The 23,606-nt window shown below is 39.1% G+C and overlaps 1 protein-coding gene across 1 annotated transcript in view; it reads left to right on the plus strand.

The window, feature by feature from the left end:
• Nucleotides 1-23,606, plus strand: part of LOC121513303 (dolichyl-diphosphooligosaccharide--protein glycosyltransferase subunit STT3B-like) — a 107,676-nt gene that overhangs the window by 47,036 nt on the left and 37,034 nt on the right. The window contains exons 2-3 of the mRNA XM_041792950.1: nucleotides 12,322-12,430; nucleotides 21,361-21,648. Coding sequence (XP_041648884.1) covers nucleotides 12,322-12,430; nucleotides 21,361-21,648 — 397 coding nt within the window. The remainder of the gene's footprint in view (nucleotides 1-12,321; nucleotides 12,431-21,360; nucleotides 21,649-23,606) is intronic.

Below are 23,606 nucleotides of genomic sequence, written 5' to 3' on the forward strand. Positions count from 1 at the left end.
TCAATCTTTCTCAGTTGTCTTTAAGTTAATGTTTCAGTTAATGTTTTCAGTGGTACAGGAGCATCATATAGTTGTCACAAGCCTGAAGTGCCCTCTCGCAGCTGTAGACAGTGATCTTTACTCCTTGGTTCATGTCAGTCAGTATGAATTAACATTTAAAAACATGTTAAATTATATATGTTTTGATACATAAGTCGCACCTGACTGTAAGTCGCGGGACCGGCCAAACTATGAAAAAAGGTGTGACTTAAAGTCCGGAAAATACAGTACTTAGACTGATGTCCGTGTTGCTGCAGTGTTTTACCCTGTTTTTGCCACAGCTTCTATATCGCATGAATCATGTCCAACTCATGGCTCTAGTGTTTGAAGAAACCCAAAGTAATCCAGTGTCTGTGTTGTCAGCCATGTCGGCAGTAGTTAGACTCTCTCTGCAGACTGTTTAGTTTGACTTGAAGCATGTGCTGCATCATGTAGTTAAGCTTCTGCTGACTTTGCTAACAGCATCTATGGGCCCTCTAGCTCTAGCACACTGACAGTTCACTAACTGATTTATCCATGTGTCTTTTAGAGGTGCTCCTAATTTGCAGTTAGGATTTTGTTATAATTAAGGCTGTAATATATATTTATATTTTGATTGCAATTAATCTCAGAATATCTGTAGTTAATCACAACTAACCTCACCCTTTTTACCGCATTATAAATTTCCACTATTTTGCATCTTAAACTATTTCTGTCATTTTGGATTTTTTACCGTCTTAAAACTAGGATTTAATTGACTTTCTGCTCAGATACAGATTTGCTTTTAATGGTAGATTGAAGAGTTTAACATGAATTTAACAGTGAAAAAAAACTTGTAATGGATTAAAAATAATATAAGAGAACATTTTAAAGGTTTGGATGACTTTGACTTGTCCTCTGAGCTGCCTGTAATTTATTTTAAGTGAAATGACACCTTAAGGCGCTGTGGTCGACTTATTTTACACCACTGTGGCTGCAAGGAGACGCTGAAATGCTTTAACCAAAGTGAATCGAAAGGGACGATAAAGCATGCAGATATCGCGATTAAAGAAATGAGTGCATTGATTATGGATCTTGACTGATCATGATTAACTCAATCAATCTTGACAGCCCTTGACATAATACATAAATGGTAAAGGTAGTCTGCTTTCTTCATTATCAAGGAAAATGCAGAGAATAATGGTAGTTTCCACATGCAAATAATCATTAGCGTTAAAAATGACAAAACATGAAGTTGTTACAGATCTGCATTCAAAATATTTTCCAAGATCTAAAAGTTTTTCTTTTTTAAAAGAAAAAAAATACTTGTACAAAGTGCAATAATGGCAGTGTTGTGAAGTTGTAGGCCTTTCTACAGGCATTGCTGTAAACCTTTCAAGTACTAGATGATAGAAAATTAATTGCAGTCTTTTATGTGAATGTGTAAAAGTAATTGCATTAATTGTGCAGCAATTCAATTAGTATTTATGTTTTTTTTCAGCATCTCAGTATCAATCAAAATGATCTTGGTTATGATTTCTACCATAGCCAAGCAGCTCTACCAAATATTATAATTGTGTTGAGCCAACTAGTTCAAAGACAAGTAGCACATTCAAGTACAAGTACCAGAGCAGCACTGGTTTGCAGAATGGGGCTAATGTTAGCAGTGCCAGTGCCACCATTCTTTGATCATCTTTATGGGTTAATGTCCACATTCCTGTTCTGAATATTGACACCTGGTGCTTTGGTTATGTGTGAGTGTAACCTGACACAGCCTCTAGACAACTTTTCCCCCATTTTGTAGATCAAAACCTTGCTGTTCTTACGAGATGCTATTGATGCTGTTTGTTCACCGTTGTTTACATCAGATTAAAGAGCATTGCAGTCATTAAGATCAGCTTTAGTGGGCACCAGTGTATCAGTGGGTAGAGCAGGTGTACTTAAGCAGAGGCTTTGGTCTTCTGCAACCGAAGTGGTAAAAAAAATTAGAATTAGCTTAACTGACTTGTAAGTCTGATGCAGATTGTCAGGGGATCTGAATTTAACTATTATGGCGGCTAATATCGTGCATACCTAGAATTTCCAGTGCTTGAAATAGACAAGCAAATACTGCAGTATGAATTAGCTGAGAACCAAAAGACTTTAGAGGTAACTGTGTATGTGTGTGCATAGATCTGCAATCGAGAGGATCTGCTTTAATTTCCAGTACTACAACAATCCTATTGCACATCCTGTTCCTAAGGTCTGTGCTAATAGGGCCTGATGTGGAAGGAATCAGAGATGCAGCCCCGATTGACTGATGATGATAGTTTTTAAAACACACTTTCTCAATAAATGTATGCATTTATGGTGTGGTAGTTTTGTTTGTATGTAATGAACATTCATAATAGCAGTGATGGATGTTTGTGCAGCTATGCAGCTCTCCTTAACTTTGTCTGTCAGAGTCTTCAAAAATGTCAGACTTTGTGTATAAATGCTTTTTCTATGCATGTCTATCAGCTTCAGTGCTCCTACTGTTTAGCTGTGGTGTGTGTTATAAGATGCAGTTAGTCTCTTTGATGCCACCCCCTGTCATCTCTCTCAGAGCAGTGTGTTTTTCACCCCTCCTGTGTGGCTCTCCCACACATGCCATCTAGAAGCAGCAGGAAGCACAATCACCCTGCAGAGGCTGCTGCTGCCCTGCGCGTCCTCAGAAGAGATAGCAGTACAGGTCATTAAAAGGTGATGCCGCCCTGGCTGCTCTTTGGCTGTCTGCCATGTTTAAAGATGCAGCAGAGAGCACACAGAAAAGAAAGGGCGTATAATCATAAATGAAAAAAATAAAGGGGGGGGGGGGGGGGGGCGGCTAACTCTGCCGCCAACCTGCTCTGAACAGATGACCACAAACCTGAAAATATCTGAAGGGAAATTTGAATTCAAAGTGTAACTGAGTATTAATTATTATTCTCTTCCTTTTTATCGCTCAGCCGCCCCAGTCAACGGCAGCCTTTTAACACCAGTGATGACTGATAGCTTCAGGAAACTTACAGTAACAGTCAAAACAGAATTATGGATGAGCCTGGAGGGATTTCTACAGACAAGAGTTTGTTTACTCGCTGACTGTATGTTTGAATGTATGCAGCCAAGAGATATGCATCACAATATGAGTCATTTTGAAATGCAATAGAAGGCCAAAGTGTTGCCATGGTGATTAGTCCGATTGATTCTTGCAGTTTTATTTTCCTTCACTGCTTTGCTGTCTGCCCCCTGGGGGCCAGGGAAAGTGTTGCAGTGAGTTCACATCAGGCCCATAAAATAGATTTACCTCAGAGCACTAGAGCGGATATTATTAACTTTAAAGCTGATTGGATAATATTTGATACATGATTTTGTGAAACCTCCAGTCAACATGATCAGTAATTTCCTCAAAAACATTTTGCATACAGTCAATAAATGAAATGAAGATGTAATCTGATTGCATTTTTTTCTTTTTTGGATTTCAGTAGAAGGGTTATAAAAAACTAATCTCAGTTCCAACAAGTGAGAATTTTTAAGGCTTTTATTTGAGGTATCAAGCTCTAAAGGGTTAACTTTAATCTGTTGCAAATAGAAGCTTAGCACCAAGGCTGAGCAAGTAATCAACATGTAGTTTAAATTCCAATATGGCCTGCTGCAATATTCAAATCACAGATGCAATATTTCTTTGACCTAAAATGTGTGCCAGAATTGCCGTTTTACTTTTTTTTCTTGAAGAAAAAACTGAACTGAACTGGAAAAATATCTCGTATTGAATTGCTTTCCTAATATTTGGAAGTAAGATCTCAATGAGATTATTTTCCCAAACTGTCCAGACCCAGTTAGCACTGAGTATGTAAAGAATTTTAATTTCCAAACTCCTCATGCTTTCAAAAGGTTGCACAATAAATTGCAATTTATCATTATTGCAATTTAAGTATTTGCGATGAACACATTGCAAAGGTCTAATTATTGCTATTGTTATAAATAGGATCAATGACACTGTATTGCCAAAAGTATTCACTCACCCATCCAAATGATTGAAATCAGGAGTTCCAATTACTTCCATAGCCACAGGTTTGTAAAATCAAGCACCTAAGCATGCAGACTGTTTCTACAAACATTTGTGAAAGAATGGGTCGCTCTCAGGAGCTCAGTGAATTCCAGCGTGGTACTGTGATAGGATGCCACCTGTGCAACAAGTCCAGTGGTGAAATTTCCTGGCTCCTAAATATTTCACAGTCAACTGTCAGTGGTATTATAACAAAGTGGAAGCGATTGGGAACGACAGCAACTCAGCCATGAAGTGGTAGGCCACGTAAAATGACGGAGCAGGGTCAGTGAATGCTGAGGCGCATAGTGCACAAAGATCCCCAAACTTTCTGTAGAGTCAATCACTACAGACCTCCAAACTTCATGCGTCCTTCAGATTAGCTCAAGAACAGTGCGTAGAGAGCTTCATGGAATGGGTTTCCATGGCCGAGCAGCTGCATCCAAGCCATACATCACCAAGTGCAATGCAAAGCATCAGATGCAGTGGTGTAAAGCACGCCGCCACTGGACTCTAGAGCAGTGGAGACGTGTTCTCTGGAGTGATGAATCACGCTTTTCCATCTGGCAATCTGATGGAGGAGTCTGGGTTTGGTGGTTGCCAGGAGAACGGTACTTGTCTGACTGCATTGTGCCAAGTGTAAAGTTTGGTGGAGGGGGGATTATGGTGTGAGGTTGTTTTTCAGGAGCTGGGCTTGGCCCCTTAGTTCTAGTGAAAAGAACTCTGAATGCTTCAGCATACCAAGAGATTTGGGGCAATTCCATGCTCCCAACTTTGTGGGAACAGTTTGGGGGTGGCCCCTTCCTGTTCCAACATGACTGTGCACCAGTGCACAAAGCAAGGTCCATAAAGACATGGATGAGAGAGTTTGGTGTGGATGAACTTGACTGGCCTGGACAGAGTCCTGACCTCAATACATTTGGGATGAATTAGAGTGGAGACTGAGAGGTGTTTTTGGTAAATGATAATCCACTTGAGGGCATTTTTATCATTTATTAGATTGTATTCAGAATTTTTTTAGAGTAGTTTATTGAGCATATTGATTAGATAGAGGTATCATTAAAGTCTGTATCAAATATGCAACAACAGGCATTAAGGGGTTAAGACATATTTTTAACTTTTTAAATCATCAATATGAATTCTAGCTCATATTTTGACATTTTAAACTCCTCATTTTGGCTTTTTAATCTCATATTTTGACCTATCAGACTCACAATTTTAACATTTTAAGTCATATTTTGACTTTCAAACTCAGGATTTCAGATTTGATCTCATATTTTGACCTTTCAAATTTATGATTTCAACTTTTTCCTCATATATCTTCTCTTTAAAAACATTATGTTTTCTATTTTTAATATCATGTTCTGATCTTTTGAATTAATATGTTGGAATTTTTATCTCAGATTTACTTTTCTAAATTTCCAAATGATTTGAATCAGTGTTTTTTTTCATATTTTATTACTGGTGAAAATGAGGTTGACAGTTCTGGTTAAATCATTAATCATCATTAAGTCATTAGTTGCATCTCTAATGCATACTCTGTGCCAAGTCAGCAACATGTAAGATAGAACACGGCACATTGTTTCGACTCAATGTGTGATAACAAATGGTAATCTAAATATATTCTCCTCTGCCCTCTTTATCCTTCAGCAGAGAGAGGATAATGCATCAGGCTAACAGCTATTCAGCTTATATAATTCTTCTATTAGGTCATTTTCCAGGTAAAGGGGTATACCTGTCAAAACTAGGACAATTTCTGCCGTCCCTGGTGAGTATTATATTGTGTTCTGAACCTCTCTCATTTTTAGATTCCCCGAGGTTTCCTATGATTGGGCTGATTTTGCTCAATACTAATTACTAAGGTGGTATGCCATGGACTGTATGGAGAGGGAATTTGATGATGCCAGTGTTACCTGATGTTTAGAAAGGGTTTCTGGGCCTCTGCAGTCCCAGACATTTTACTATTCTACTCCATGCCTCAGTTTGATACGCTGCAGTAAATACATTTAGCGACTTTTATTTGCCACTGAACTCAGAAAAGCTTTAAAGAGGACAGTGGTTTGCTGGAGGTCATGTGACATATATCTGAACCTCCAAATGCTGGAGGAGACGGTGTTGGAAAGAAACTCTTTAATTCTTCTAGCACTAGCTGCCTTTTTGACTTTTTTCTTGTGTCTGAAGCAAACTCTGCATAGTGTTGTTTTGAAGTATGGAATCTAAGGGAAGCAGTGACAGTAAGTCTCAACTTTCATCTCTGCCCCTTGAAACAGAGGTAGAAGGGGAAGTGGTGAAATCTGTGTTACAAAGTTGGACAACCCTTCAAGTTCCTGATAAATCATTGGTAGTGACTGACAGCATTTAAATAGAAAAAATGCAATGAAAACACCAGACTTTTCTACTATGAGCATTTTTAAATGCTTGTTTGAAATCAAATGTACTATAATGCATTGAAACAACTAAGCCTGAGCAATAAATTAGATCAAAGCACAATATAACCTATTGAAATTTTTAGATTGAAGAAGGTGCAGTATTTTTTTTTACCTGAAATTGTGTCAAAATATCAGTTTATTACATTTTTTTGCAGCTGAGATGTTTAGCCCATCATGCAAACATTCAAGTGTAATTTTATCAAACAATTTGCAGAAATTCCTGCTTTTGTTATTTTTGTATATGTTTTCAGGGATTTTCCTCTGGCTTAAATTGAGGCAGAAGTGGTACCATTCTGATCATGTGCACAGCAAACTCCAGGGATATGCTCCCTGGGAGAAAAATGTGTACATTTTAAAGTTAATAATAGGGATGTAGCATTATCAAAATCTGACAGTTACTAGGTTATTCATGATGGTTCGGGTAAGGGTTGGGTCATGTGACCTTCATGAACATCTCTGATTTTAACCAACACTAATTTCAACCAGAAGAGTATGTCACACCCTCTATTTCAATTTTCTTTTGTGCCCTAGTTAGTGGTGGAATTGTGTTTTTGTTTGTTGTTAAATTATCTATTATCTGTTGTATAAAATTGTCTATTTAAATAAGGATTTGATTTAATGTCTAGGTCAGTGATACTCAACATGTGGCTCTTTTGTGACTATTTGTGGCTCTTTTAGGTCTTCATTTTAAATATTATACGCCCAGAAGATCTTAGAAAAGGGAAACTTCTTTACCCTTTTCACCATTTTTTGCCACTTTTCATCCATTTAAGCTACCTTTTGCCATTAAATACCACTTATTCCAACTTTTTGTGCATTTTCGCCACTTTTTTCCAATTTTTGTCATTTATCCCGTTTTCAACCATTTAAGCGACCCTTTGTCATTAAATACCACTTGTTTCCTATTTTTTGCCACTCTCGACTGCGTTTTGCCCATTTTAGTCACTTTTTACTCATTTTTTGCCACCTTTTGGCCACTTTTGGACCATTTTTTGCCACCTGTAACTCCTTTTCTGTCACTTCTCACCCATTTTTGCTACTTTCTGACCCTTTTTTCATGTTTACCTCCCCATTTTCACCCCTCTTTCACCCATTTTTGTAGATTTTTGACCATTTTTGCCTCCTTTAACTTCTTGTTATTGCTACTTGAAGCTTTTTTGCCACTTTTCACCACTAAGATTGTGACTCTTACAAAGGTATTTTTCAACAATTTGGCTCTTTGGTTGAGTAGGGTTGAGCAACACGTCTAGGTTAAATTTACATTTTACTAGGATTAATACTCTGTTTATCCCCCTTTGTTTAATGTAACTGATAAATGATAAATCCATGAAACTGAGAAGTTTCCTGCAGCTGCAGCTATGAAAAGTCTATTAAATACCTACAATTACTGACTGTTACATTCAGCTGTTGCTTCACTTTGTTTACTTGACCGCCTCTCTTCTCTCTGCCTCATTAAACAGGTTTCAGGGAGTTTTGTTTGTTTTCATATCTGCTAATTTCAATATTTCCTGTTCAGTGATTTGTCTGAATGATGCTCAGTCTTTATGATCACACGCTGAGGTTTTATCATTGAAGAAAAGGATATTACCAGAACACTAGTTACGTAAACATAGCAGGCTAACCAGCAGCCAAGCAGGCCAGCTTGATGTCTGCTCTATGAAAATTCAACATCGCTGGTGCAACATAGACTATGGCAGGCTTTCATAATCCTGGTGATTAATGGGAAACACTGATGGGGGTCCATGCAGCTGGTCAATGCTATATGGGAGTCCTGGGCATGGCAAAGTTCAGGGACCAGTTAAATGGCCTAATCAAGCAGTAAGTGAGCTAAAAGCATTAACTTAACTTTGCATGTAAATGTACAGACTGTGAATAGCAACAGAAATGGTTATCAGTGTTTAAGGCAAAATATGTATCTTATGAGTGCCTGTTTTTTGGATCCAACACAATTATAAATCAATTATAAAGTAAGATTTTTTGTATCTGATTATGCACAAGATAGACAAAATGTGTGTTATTTAAGATTAAATGATCTGTTTGTCTCACTCAAGGCTCCTTGGTTTTTGTTTCTGCTTTATCTGAACATGACAAAGAGGCTACCATGTTTTTTAATGAGCCAAGATCCTGTGGGAAAGTCAGGGCTTTGCTTCAGTTGAGACCCAGAGTGGAACGTTTTACAGCCCATCAGACAGGCGGTTAAGTGTGAATTTTGCAGGCTGTCTTGGACTGTAAATGTAAGAGGAAAGCTAGAAATATCGTCTCAATCCAGGCAGGGATCTGAGCACCATGGATGTAATGGATTGTCTTTTTGTTAGTTGTGAGTGTTGCTGTGTTTGCAGGCTCTTTTTGTCTCTTCCCCTCTTTTTTCAATCAAATCACCGAATCTCCAGAGTGCACCTCAACGCCCAAGCACATACTCTCGATCTAGCGCTCGCTCCTAAGGGGGCTGAGCAAGCTTTAAATTGCAATCCCTCCATCAAGCTCCTGTTGTTCATGGAGGGACAGTTTGTATCGAGCACTTTAATTCTTCTGCAAAACCTCAAGGGACTGGTGGGCTAACTGTTGTGTATTAGCAGAATGTCTAAAGGCCAAGAGCAAGATGCAGAATTTTCACAATAAAAGCACTCTGTTTACCAGCCAGTCTTATTATGGACAAAGCTGTTGTTGGGTTGTTTGTCACTTAAGGTCCCAGGGGCTGTAAACAACTTAAAAAATATAAGGCAGGGGGAAAAGATGAAGAACAATGTGAAGGTATATTGTCTGGAAAAAAAGGGCACATAGAGCCATCACAGATTCCTCCGGGTGATTTTTTTATTCCTAATTTGTGTGTAGCGCCTGAAAGAAAATGTCAATGAAACCTTGTGTCTGCTGTACTGATATTTGAGGCAGCAGTCTTGGCTCATTATAGACATTTCTTTTTTTTTTTTTTTTTTTTTTTTAATTTGGCTGATTTTTGCACTCCTGAAATTTTCTGGAGTTTCAGGTTGATATTAATGCAGATGAATTATCCTGGTACCTTTAACCACTGTCAGTTATGAGAATGTCTCTTGTCTTAGCCGTAGTACTTCCAGCTGGCATCTAATGAAAAGCTGCAGTTTTAATGCTGCCAGGATTTTCAGACACCTTTTTGTCTCGTCTCTTTATTTTCCACCTATAACATCAGTCTCAGTTTATCGGTAGACGTTTTTTCAGTTCCCCCTGCTGCTATCATTTCCTCAGTCTACCTCTATGGATGTAACTTTGAAACTGCTCCATGCTGTGACTTTGTTGTGACAGTCATAATTTCTACCATCAGCTCTAACTGTAGACTTTGAAGTTTGCTTTGTTGTGTGCCCTTAGTTCTGTGACTTTTAAACTCTAGTAATACTTGAAGTCGAAGCTTGTTTGTTTGATATCATCTTTCCCCTCACCGTTTAAAGAGGTTTTAACTTTTCAGATTTGATCTCTGCTTGTCCAGGAGCTCAGTCTGTCAGAAACAGTTTAGTAGACTTTTTTTCATTAAGCTTACAGGGCAATATAGCTTTACAAAAAATGTCAAAAGTAATTTTTCATTACTATTTCATATACTATTTTCATTATTGATACACCGATGCAACAGTTCAAAAATTGGCATCTGCCAATGTTGGCTTATGACTGAGTTTTAAGTTGTATGCCTGAAATAAGGTCAGAGGTTAACACAAGCTCAAGAAATTTGAATGTTTTTTTCTACCAAATAAAATACATCCGTAAAGTGCCCTACTTATATCTTATATCTTTTCAAGATACCTTTTCAAGGCAGCTGCTTAAGGGCAGCAAAGTAGGTCTACAGCGTTTTAATACGTCATCGTGCCAAGCACAGCAACTGAGCCTGCGGTCGTTCCTTAAACTAGACTTCACTTGACTGTGTTGTAATAAGGGCTGGGCAATTAATTGCAAATTAGATTGAATTGCAATTTTGCCTGCTGCAATTTTCAAATTGTAGAAGTTGCAATATTTCTTTAACTGGAAATGTGTCAAATACCAGTTTAATAAATCATTTCTTTTTCAGCAGCAGAGATTTTATGAACATTATGCAAACATTCAAGTGTCAGTTTTTTTATAATGGTTTACAAAAATCCTCCTTTTTGTGTTTTGTGTATGCTTTTCTTAATCAAAATGAGTGACTTAAAAATGATAATTCCCTTAAACAAAGCAAATGACGTCACATTTGAAATATGACAAAAATAGTTCACTAAATCTATTTAAAACTGATGAAGCCTAGTGTTACTTCACGAAAGTCATCAGCTGGTAGCCAGCCTCACCTCCCCCATCCCAACCACCTCTTTTACAGCTTAAAGCTTGTTGCACCCCCATATTGAGATTCATGCTACTATGGATTAATTGCTTCTGAAGTAACTTCATTGTTTTCAGTACACATGGTCTTATTTATGGAATCTTTGTTTCAGTTTGTCAAAAAAAATACATAAGATTAACCCAAGAATAATCACAATTAGATTATTTTTGCAAATCGTTCAGCCATAGTTGCAATTCAGTATAGCATGACATTAGCTTTTTAATTTCATCAATTATATTTACGAACCAACCAACTGAAACATGTTTCAAAACACAGTTCAGTTTTTTCTTTTTGCTGCAGAGATGTTATACTCTACAAATCATGCCAAAATTAAAGTGCCATTATTTTAGAATAGTTTGCAAAAAATACAACTTTTCTTGTTTTTTGTATATTTTTTGTCATCAAAAAGGAGAGACGTGAAATAATTTTTCCCTTCAGTACAACAATAATGTAAAGTTTTCTTTGGGTACAATTAGATTTTTGTCTCAAAATTGTTCAGTCTTAACTTAATCTATCAAATGTTGTTTTTATTATATATAATTATTGCATATCAATCACAATATCGGGGCAAAGAAATCACAATTAGGTTTTTTCTAAATCGTTCAGACCTAGTTGTAATGCTGTACTACATCATGATGAAAACTTAACTTGCGTCGAGTCAGTGTTAGTCATCACAGATCTATTTTGGCTTAGTCTAAGGCTGTCGACAAACATTTTTAGTCATAGTCTTAGTCGACTAAATCAACACTGCTATGGAGGAAGCTGGAGTACCTGGAGAGAACCTATGCATGCATGGAAAGAACTTGCAAACTCAACACAGAAAGGCCCTGTCTAACCAGGAGTCCAAAGAGGAACCTTCTATCTGTGAGACAGTAGCGCCAGCCTCTAGATTATTCTAAGGATGCACAGTATTACTAGCATGATATTAGTATCATTAGATATGAACATTTCTGCTTATACTTACAGCCTATATAATATATATAATGAACCATATAGTGGTCTTAAATACTGGCAAACTGTACAACTGTGCCATCAGGTGGTTGCCTGGGCTGACACACACGTAGAAAGGCCCATTGTTCGCCCTAAATATTCTGAATGAAGCCCCAAATGTAAACCAGCAACCAGACTGTCTACTTCCCGCTCCTCTCTCGGCTCTGCTTGACTCTGCCTGTCTTTGCACAGGAGACACTTGGTGTTCTTTTCAGTCTTTTCAATGGAGATAGGTTTGTGTGTATTGGTATCAGCTCAAGAGTTTGGAAAAATACTGGCATATCTGATAATGGCAAAAATTCAGTATCATGCATTCCTATCATGTTTCCTTTGATAACTGCTAGTGAATTCTGATGAGTACTTTTCCCTGAAATGAGCATCAACACCACAAAAATGTTTTTATTTCTAACTATAGCACTGAAGGTTTGGTTGAAATAAAGGTATTCTTCTTGCAAATACTCAAATCTGACGTCCTCTGAAGCTGCTCTGTTAAGTTTTAGTTTTTGTCGTCTGACAGCCGCCTCTCTCCCTCTGTCTTCATGTTGCAGGTTCAACTACAGGTCGACTCACCACCTCACCACCAATGGCTTCTACGAGTTCCTCAACTGGTTTGACGAGAGAGCATGGTACCCCCTGGGAAGAATAGTAGGGGGAACGGTGAGTGCTTACAGTGCTGTTTGTGTCTGTGAGTGTTCCACTGGGAGAGTTGGGACAGGATTGTACTTTTTCTCTGCCTCATCCTCCCTTTGTCCTTATTTCTCAGGAGTCACATTACTGTGATAAATCATCATCTTAAACTCACTCTCAGCTCTAAGTCGTACACACAGACACACACTCGCAGTCAGTAAGCATGGCTGGGTGGTTAAAGAGCTCCTGTGGGAGGCAGGGAGTAGGAAGGGAGCACTCACATGAAGCAGAGAGTAGATCTGTCTTCATAACAGCTGAAGGACAGACAGACGGGGGTCATTTTTAACAAGTCATAACACCACAACTCATCTCTGACTGCTTATCTTCCTCTGCATATTTATACTTCTGTGTGTGATTGCTCCATTAGGGAGGGTATGAGCACTCCAGTACTCATGCCTAAAGACATCATATCATGACGTCTTTAGGCCTCAGCATTTGAGGTTGATGCCTGTAAACTTTGAGTCAGATAGAAGATGTGTATTAGTGTTAGAAAAACACCCTCTTTTTTGGTGTATTGTTGAAATTCTTAGTAGGGTCGGGCACAGTTAACCGGTTAAATACGTTTGCCAAATTAGCCGGCACAAGATTTACAAATTGGTTAACTAATAACTGATCATTTTTTGTGAACACAAGCTTGAAATACCAGTGTAGCACTTTTTTTCTAAACTGTAATGAACCTCCAACCACGAGAGGTTGGTGTAGCTTCAGTTAATGGCTGCTGCCTTCCTGTTGGAGCTTTCCTCTGGGACTTCACTGGATGTAAACATGAGAAGCTCAGCAGTTAGCGTGTATTAGGAACTGCACAGTATGTCAGTTTTTTTAAGTAATAAATGGAAATAAAGTGGTGTATAGGCTGTCAAGGGTCAAACTAACATATAACTTCTCAATCAAAGTGAAAAGAAGCCAAATATCTAAGCACAATATTGATCTGCAAAGAGGAACAAAAGCTGGTGGAGCTAGCTGCTAATGTTAGCCATGCTCCACAAAGTATAACAGGCTCACATCACACCCACCGACACAATGACTCAATGAGGAATTTGACTGTTTGCTAAGTATTTTCTCCTCGTTAGACTAGTTGGCTAAATGCAGTTTAAATGGGCGTTTAGCCAAATGGGGAACATCCTTGACCCTAACCCCTAAAATACACCAGATATGTGTTCGGTCCGTCTCTGCTCCAGCACAGTAACGGAGCAGATAGGTTTCAGTTTTAGTCAATGAGAGAGCTTCCACCAGCTCCGCTGCTCTGCATCTCTCCTCTGGCAGAGCTCCAGCAGTCTGGAGCCCTCCGCAGCCGATATGTTGGACTTCTATTTCTGCCGGATGCCAGAGACCTGCGCATAAATTCAGCATGGAGCAGATCGAACAGGCAGGAAGTGTCGCCGAAACCAAATTAAAATATCCAGTTAAATTTCCAAATAAAATACTCAGTGTTGACGCCAGGCTTATGCCAGACTGTATTTCCTTTCACTAAATCGACAAAAAGTCATAATGGGGCGTAGCAGAGCCTGTAGTCAGCATGTCAGAGGAGCAAAACGAAGCACATTTATTTATAAAACATTACTGACCCATAGTAGAACCAGAAAAATCTATGTGAAAGGACAAAACAGACACAAATCAAGTTCATCCTACTCCTGCAGTTAAGAACAATAGCTTCACGTGTGTTTATTATGTTTTATGGCACTATGATTTTATAACTACCGCGAAACTCCTTGGTCTGACGAGTCTAGCAGTCCAGTGGTGCTGCTCCATGCTGCACTGCAAACAAAGTCAGTGGGAGTTAATGGACGGCGGGGCACGCAGTCAAACTGCAGCGCAGACATATCTGGTGTATTGTAGGGGTTACTCATTGCCCTCACAGGACTTAATAAGGGAGCATGAGAGTTTGCTCATCCAGTTTGGTGGACTTGGAGAAGTCCTATGAGCATGCCCCTTGCGGGGTCACGTGGGAGGTACTGTGGGGATATAGGTATGGGGCCACTGAGGTGAGCTCTCAGGTCTCTGTATGACCAAAGTGAGAGTTGTGTCCGCATCCTCAGCACAAAGTCAGACGTGTTTCCGATGCAAGGTTTCCACCCTCTACGGTTCTGTTTGTGATTTTCATGGACAGGATGTCAAGGTGCAGCGGGGGCAGGAGGGGTGTCTGGTTCGGGGAACTCAGAATTCTGTCCCTGCTTTTCGCAGATGATGTGGTTAGTTGGCTTCCTCTGCTGGGGACCTACAGCAGGCATTGGGACAGCAGAGTGCGAAACAATCAGGATGAGAGTCAGCACCTCCAAATCTGAGGCCATGGTTCTCTGCCGGAAGACGGTGGATTGCTCCCTCCAGGTGGGGAGTGAGTCTTTACACCAAGTTAAGGAGTTCAAGTGTCTTGGGGTCTTGTTCACGGGTGAGAGTAAAGGGAGTTGAGATTGATAGGTGGATTGGCACAGCATCAGCAGTACTACGGTCATTGTGCCGGACTGTTGTGGTGAAGAGGGAGCTGAGCCAAGAGGCAAAGATCTCAGTTTACCGGTTGATCTACCTCCCAACCCTCACCTGTGGTCATGAACTCTGGGTAATGGCTGAAAGAATGAGATCATGGATACAAGTGTCGAAATAAGTCTTCTCTGGAGGGTGGCTGGGTACAGCCTTAGATGTAGGGTAAGGCGTTCAGACATCCGGAGTGATCTAGGAGTAGAGCAGCTGCTCCTTCACATCGAAAGGATCCAGTTGAGGTGGTTCAGGCATCTGATCAGGATGCCTCCTGGTTGCCTCCCTGTGGAGGTATTTGGGCATGTCAGGCTGGGGGGAGACCCCAGGGAAGACCCAGAATGGGCTGGAGGATTACATATCCTGTCTAGCTTTGGAACGCCTCAAGATCCCCCAGAAGGAGTTTGACTTTGCTGGGGAAAGGGATGTCTGGAGCCTGCTACCCCCGTGATCTGGCCCAGGATAAGCGGAAGAAGATGGATGGATGGATGTAACATCCTTAATTCTTAATGCTACTGCAGTCTTGCCATCTTACCTGAACTCAAGTCTTCAAATTGATAGATTAGTTTTTATCTTTTTGGTCTGGAGAGGATGGGACAAGGCTTCTGGGAGGATTTTGTTCAAATTTTTAGTCTGGAACTAAGAATACACATCAGTTTATACGATACTTCAAAAACGACAGCCTTTTTTGTTTGGCCTTAATCATGTTACAGGGAGACTTTAAAGAAACGTAACTCTTGAATAATACATCAAGCATCATTTATATCAGATAGCCTATTGTAAATGGTTGCTTTAAATATTAAATAAATAAGGAAGACTGCCATAAATTTAAGATCCACTCAGCAAAATTCAAAGGTCCAGGCAGCCACAGAAAGCAGTGAGTGTCTCAGTCAGACATCAAGCTGATGAAACATGACAGGCAGAATGGATCGCAGCAGGCAGGAGAGTGATGTTTGAAGTATTTTAACAAACTAATCAAAACAGATGGGCTTTGAGTGCTACGTGACTTAAAACATCCATATTATAAACTATTAATAACTTTAAGAGCCTCAAGGCAAGCAAATGTTTCCGTTTTAAGTTTCAGTTTCCATTTCTGTGACTGTCAACTTTGATTTTGACTTTGATTTGCTCTAAATTTACTTTGCTGTAATCGTCATTAATTTAAAGACAACACTGATAAACTTTTATGCCTCCACATTGGCGATGGCTAAGGCCAGAGGCGTAAATGTTTTTGGGGAATCTGTCCGTCCCTCCAAAATCGTTCTTGTGATTGCAATAGTTTAAGACTGCTTTGACAGTTTTTTTGCACACTTTGCACCAATGTTCATCCTATATCAGGGATGACACCGTTTAGTTTTGGTGGTCATATGTCAAAGGTTTTTGGGCCTCATGTACAGTTGCATCTAAAAAACTTGTTAGCTCCCAGTTGTTGATGTAAGGAACTGGAGAAGTAGATCACTTTTGTTAGCTGCTGGGCCAGCTTCTTTCTGACATGTACGACTCTGACAGGGGGTTTTCAGTGAAACTTTCGTGCCCAGACAAATCACATATTCTGGGTGGAGTGTCTTTATGAGAATTTTAAATACTGGCTTTTCAATTGCTCTCATTGGGGTCATGTCTTTAGAAATGAGTTGTCTTACTGTTGCCTTAATCTCAGCATAATCTTGCAGCATATTTTGCTGATTACCGCATTTAGTTTGAGGCCTTCCTATCTAAATCCAAACCACAGCTACATGGCAGATCCAGTGCAGTTTCTCGTCTATGTCTCTTAACACCCCTTAATCGCTGCTATCTCGCCTTGGCATTCTGTTCTTCCTTCACTCTCCCATGCTTCTCTCGTCTCTGCTGATACAATAACGCCCATATGCGGAGTAGAGTTTTCTGGATGGGCAGGGGAGTAAATACTCTGCTGTTAGAGCAAGACATTCAGAGACTACGGGAGAAGCAACATCCAGAGAGAATTGCAAGCTAATGGCGCAAAACTTCAACGTAATTTGTACACGATATTCGCGATATCATAATTTTATACATCACGAACGGCAAAGCTGTGAAATATCAAGTATACTCGATATTTCTTCCACCCCTACTTGCGGTACTAATTTCCTTTTCCAGCAGATATTGGCATCTGCCCACAGTGAAGCCAAAAGTCAGAAATGGGTTTGCTGACCATGATGTTACTGTGTTTGATTTGCCAACCAACACACCTGACCTGAACTGCAAAGAGAATCTCTGGGGAATGTCAGGAGGAAGAGAGACGCCAGACTCAGTGATACAGATGAGCTTAAGGCTGCTATCAGAGCAATCTGGGCTTCTTAAAGGTCACATATTATGCAAAATACACTTTTTCAGGCTCTTTTAGCAAAAATATGTGCCCCTGACCTGTCCACAATCCCCCCAAGAATCAGAAAAATCCATTCCCTCCGCCCCTCTCTTTCACCACCTTTCAGAAAATGTGTACTGAAACAAGCCATTCTCAGATTTCCCCCTCATGATGTCATGTGGGGAGTTAGCCCCTCCCCAATTCGGAAGAAAGCTCCACCCTCCTTTCCTGACCCTCCTCTAAGCTGCCAGCTGAGTGGAGGATCAGGAGAGCCACATCTGTTTCCTGAGAGGGGAGGAGTAAGTTTTGGGGACCTCTGAGACCAATATAAAGTTGTCTTAAAAGGGTAAAATATGTGACCTTTAACACCCCAGCAATGCCAAGGACTGATTGACTCCATGACATGTCACATATAGTATGCAAAAGGAGCTGCAACCAATTACTGAGTGCATAAATGAACAGAATTTTGAACTGATGAGATTTTGTAAGTACAGGGTCAAGGTACCATTCTGTGGTGAAGGCCTTTGACCACCAGGTAGTAGTTGTAGTTTAAAGCAGTGGTTCTCAAATGGTGGGTTGGGACCCAAAAGTTGGTCACAGAGCTGTTTTCAGTGGGTCGCGAGTTTGTCTAAGTGTCTTTTAAGTGCTTTTGTTCCATTGTTCAGGCTTTTTACAGCAAAGGATATGATTAGATTTCTATAGTTTTACACTAAATCATTAAAGAATTTTCATTGTGAATTAACCATAACTCCAAAAGGTTTAAGGAGTTTTCCTACATTTTTGGAGAGTTTTCTTTGGGCATTTTGCCCCAAATTTTTAAAGAAAATTTCACAAGGAATAAGAGACTTTCAGGACTTTTCCGAGAAACTTTCAGCAATCTCCCCCACTAGTATATTTTAGGAATTTTTTAAGATTTAGGGAATTTTAAGTTGCAGTTATGCATATTTTATCAGGCTTTTTTTCCCCGGAAGGTTTCAGGAATCTTCTATAATTCTTTCAAGAATTCTTTATGTCTTATTTTAATCAATGTCTTTGTTCCATCACATTTCTTTGTAGGGTTCAAACAGCACAGTCTTTTGTTAAACAAATCCAAAAGAATTAACAAATTCATCAGAAATTTGGGTCACCATTTGTCATATGGAACATGTGGTGGGTCCCAAGGCTAGACCAGTTGAGAACCACTAGTTTAAAGAATAGTTATTATAGAACTTTAGTTCAGTTTGTTCATTTAAACACTTTTTCAAGGTCATGCTGAATGCTGGTAAGAGGACATAGTCCATCCATCCTGGAGCTTTTTGAGCTCTTCTAGATAGTACATGAAAGTGTTTCCATTGTCTCAGAAACACACATGTGCATTGAAGCACTAACTGAAGCTCTGCTGAGATCTTCTTTCTCATTAACTTATGTCTGCGTTGTTGCTCTTTCCTCTCATTAGCATGGGAAGGAGGAGAAAAAAGGATGTTTTTTCTCAACCTCTACCAGTGTTTCCCACAGGATATTTGTCAGTTATGGTGGTTAGTGGCTTGTTAGAACATTCCTTCTATTTGTCAATTAAAGGTGCAAGTGCTGCAGATATATGCTAGAATATAGAGCAGGGCTGCCTCTGGCCAAATTGGACCCCTTTGCAGAATTTTTTATGAGATCCGAAATATTATATTTTCCTATCACATGAACAAACTATGCAACTTTGTTCAGCCTAAAATAATTAAATATAAACTGAATTGAAACCACCTTAAATCTGCTCATCTTGCCCCTTAAACCTCCATCCCCATACACATACATATCTCCTTCTCTTTCCCCCTCTTCCTGTTTCTCCTCTCTGTATTCCTGCAGATAATTTCATCAGTTTTATGTTACATAAAATGACATTTGAGAATAACGTTTTAATCCATTTTCCCCTGCGTAGGCCTATTGTTTTATAGCTGCTGAGTCAGATCACGAATCAAAACAATCAACACGAATGTCATGGCATTACCAAATTATATCCTGAACTTACAGCTGTGCTTACAAAACAGTGGAATACATAAAATGGGACATGGATCATGAAAAACCCTCTTACTGTGTTTTTGCACTTCTATCTGGGTATGCTGGGTATCTATGTGCACAGCTGCATCAGTTCAACATCAGTATCAGCCCTGTTGGCCAATCTAGCCATCAACCAAATAACGTGACCTACACAGATTTCTGCTACCAGGACATTTTTCAGTTGTTGTTGTGTCTCACCAGTGTTATCCTGGTATCTGGTATATCTAGCTGCTGAGTCAAATAGAAAAAAGTGACCTGTTGGACAAACTCTGATCTGACTTCCTGGTCAGATGTGATAGAAAATGTTGACATTTTAAGAGTTAAACCAAAACAAATATTTGGTAAAAAATCTAAACAATAATCTAATTTCAATTTTTTCCCAGTATTGCTGTTCCGATTTAGTATGTGATAACTAAAAGGTTTTTCATTTGAATATATTTTTCATCAAATTCAAGCAATAAACCATTTTATATTATAACCTACATCCTGTCAGGAACACTCCTGTCAGTCATTTAACCATTTTATTGCAAAATAGATATATAGTTTTACTTGGCAGAGAAGGCTCTGCTCTAAAGAAGCTCCCTGGGTTGGTCAAGCAGCATGCTTTGACTTTTCAGGAAGTGTATAGCTAGAAGCCCCCATATGGATAGATACATTTCTAACAATATGTATTGAAAACAATGAAATGATTTCAGAAGCAATTAATCCATAGCAGCATGAATCTGATTGTATGGGAGGAACAAGCATTAAGCTTAAAAGGAGGAGGCTGGGGTGGAGGAGGTGAAGCTTTGCCAGCAACAATATCAGGGTGGTGCGTCAGCATCAATGCAAACAGGGGTTTAAGAGGAGTATGTCAAATTTAAACACACAGCTATGCTGAGAGAAAGAGCTGTGATTGGCTGTGGGGGGTTGGGAGGCAATATTTGGTATCAGCTGATAGCTGCTGGGAGTTTGACTTCCATGAATTACACCAAAAAACCATCAGCATTAGACAGTATGAGCTAGGGCAGAACAATTAAATAAGCATCTAATTGCATTTTTTTTTTTGTCATACTGCATGTTTGATATCAATTTCTTTATTGAGGAGGATTTGAATAATATGTCACTTGTTTTGATAAATAAAAAACATACAAAAAACATGAAAAGGAGAATTTTTATAAATGAGTGGAAGAAATTTGACACTTGAATGTTTGCATAATGTGCATAAAATCTCTGCTGCAAAAAAAAACAAAAAAAAAACAATGAATGTATTAAACACATTTGACACATTTCAAGTCATAGAAATAATACAACATCTGTGATTTGTAAATTGCTGCAGGCTGTATTGCAGATTAGTGTAAATTGTGATTAATTTCCCAGCCCTAATCTGTACCAGTATTGGCCCTCTTTTTCACAATCTATGCATCTCTAGTGTCTTAAAACAGCAAAGAGGCCAAACCAGTCCTCATTTGTGGTCTGACAGCAGACTTTTCAGCATCAGTGCTCATTATAATATCACCATGACTCATTTGATAATAGTTGACCCTCCCCAGACCCACAGCTATGGAAACTCTTGTGTCAGCACACCCCATGGAAGAGTGGCGTGATAGGAACAAGCTTATTTGCATTTAAAGAGACGTTCAAAACGCACTGTTCTGAGAAAGGCTGAGCTCATTTAGACTGGGTCAAAAAACTTTTCCGGTGCTCACTCTCTATACTATATTTTGAACAAAGCATACATTAGATGTTTTGTTTAGACCACTTGGGACTGGATTAAAAGGCAGAAAAGGGTTTTGTGGTGCCACCTTTAAACAGGAAAGGTCCAAAAGAAATGAGGGCATTTACAGGAGAATCATGAATGGAGTGTTTCTTGAGTGAACAGGAGTGAAAGGGCTGGAGTGAGCAGAGAGTGTTTATTAATGTCATTTCTTTTTAATCAATATGAAGTTCTCTTATCAGTGAGGCGGAGGCTGAATCTTGTTACAACAGCCTCCCTAACTAAAAAGCCCTGCAGGAAACTATAAAGAATAGTATATAATAAAGAAATACATAGTTAGTTTGAAGAGCCTGAATGATTTAGACTCCTTCTTCTCTCCCTCCCCTTTAGGTGTACCCAGGCCTGATGGTCACGGCGGGTCTCATCCACTACGTCCTCAATCTTCTGCACATCACTGTCCACATCCGGGACGTCTGTGTGTTCCTGGCGCCAGTGTTCAGTGGTCTGACCTCCATCTCCACATTTCTGCTCACCAGGGAGCTATGGAACCAGGGGGCGGGGCTTCTCGCCGCCTGCTTCATCGCCATCGTCCCCGGCTACATCTCCCGATCTGTGGCTGGTTCGTTCGACAATGAAGGCATCGCCATCTTTGCCCTGCAGTTTACCTACTATCTCTGGGTACACTTTTTACATACTTTATTGTTCTTCCATCAGGGTAAATTCAACATTTAGTTAGCTTGATGAATTAGTTTAATGATTGTGTTACTCAAAAGGATTACACTTGACCCGGTAAACCCACAGTTTATTTGACTTAGCTGAACTGTAAGCTGACAATCAAATGTAGTTTTTTCCTTTCTTTACTGTAGCTCATTCACTTGTACTTTTAATGCTGTAGGGCTTTACTGTTTGCCTTAACAATTCTTATTCTGTTAAGAACTTCTCCTTTCCGAATAAATTTATAAATGTTTGTATGTAAAGTTGCACCGATAAAACAATTTTCCAGACCAGGTTTGAGTACAAGTACGTACTTTTGGGTACTCACCTATCCCAAGTATGAGTACTTAATGATACCGTAAATGTTATTAAAATGATTACAAAAGTTTTTTCTCTTTCATCAGATGTTCTTCATCCCTCTTCTTGACAATTTATCAGTGCTTTTGTCACCTTCATTTATGTTAATATAGCATCCAACTTTGACTAGATACCCACATAATGAGAGGCTTACATTATACTTTAAAACAGTATTTAAATTGTTTTTTTGAGCACAAGTGTTTAGACTTGGTATTGACACCAATATCCAATACTGATAGATACTGATCTCAGTATTGGTGCATTCCTATTTACATGTACAATAAAGCTGAGCTACAGATATAGCCCAACTAGTATATTTAACCAGACCACTGTCCCTGTCCTAGTTTAGAAGCACTGGGTGGAAAATAGATTCATTGACAGAAGTATATCTGCTATTCTAGGTGGCAATATGCCCCTTTTGAGCTACTTACTTATTCTGGTTGACCTCATTTACAAGTCAGCAATCTGTAAACTGATTCTATGTAGGATGGGAGAAAATATGGACAGTTTTTATGGTTCTGTACATTTCAGATACACCTTATATTTTACTTTTGGTACAAATATGACACCTACTATCTGCCTAGCTCAGTGGTTACGAACTGGTCTAGCATCAGGACTCATCATCATCTCCTTAACAAATCAGGACCTACATTTTTTACATTTTTTCAGCCATAAATATTGTTTTAAAGCCGTGTTACTCAACCCTGCTTAACCAAAGAGCCAAATTGTTAAAAAATACCTTTAAGAGAGCCACAATCTAAGTGGTGAAAAGTGGGTGAAAGTGGCAATGAAAATAAGTTGAAGCTGGCAAAGCAGGTGAAAAAGCTCCAAAAAAGTGGCCAAAAATGGGTGAATAGGGGTAAAATAGGAAGAAAATGGCAGAGACTGGGTGAAAAGTGACAAAAAATGTGGAGAAAAAGTGGCAAAAATGGCTTACAGGTGGTAATAATGGTAAAAAAGCGGCAAAAGTGGGGCATTAAAATGAGTGTATAGTGACTAAAATTGGCAAAAAGCAGCAAAAAGGTGGGGGAAAATTAGTGAAAAATAACTAAAATTGGCAAAAAAAAAACAAAACAGCAAAAAGTTGGGAAAATGGGAAAGTGACATGTAACGACAAGAGGCACCTTAAATGGGCAAAAAGTGGGAAAAGATGGGCAAAACATTTCAAATAAGGGCAATGAAAATATACAGAAAAAAATAAAGGTTGACAGTTAAAACCTGCTGCATAAGTGTTGGAAACAAATTGCAATAGATAATTCTGAGGTCAACGTTTCCCTTTTAATGTTTTCCCAGGGGAATAACATTTCAAATTTAGACATAAAACGAGCCACAAATCCTCACAAAAGAGCCACATGTGGCTCTCGAGCCACACTCTGTGTGTCACTGTTTTAAAGGTAAAATAGGGCAGTTTGGAATTGAGACAGAACTAAAGATGTGATGGAACACTGAGATGGAAACATGTTCTTTAAAATGAATTTATACAAACAAGAGTAAAACAGATCTACAACCACAGGATCTAGGTGTGTTGGTGTGACTTAGAAAAATTTGATTTAAGATAATAAGAT

The sequence above is a fragment of the Cheilinus undulatus genome, linkage group 8 (assembly GCF_018320785.1).
Source record: "Cheilinus undulatus linkage group 8, ASM1832078v1, whole genome shotgun sequence".
Lineage (NCBI taxonomy): Eukaryota > Metazoa > Chordata > Actinopteri > Labriformes > Labridae > Cheilinus > Cheilinus undulatus.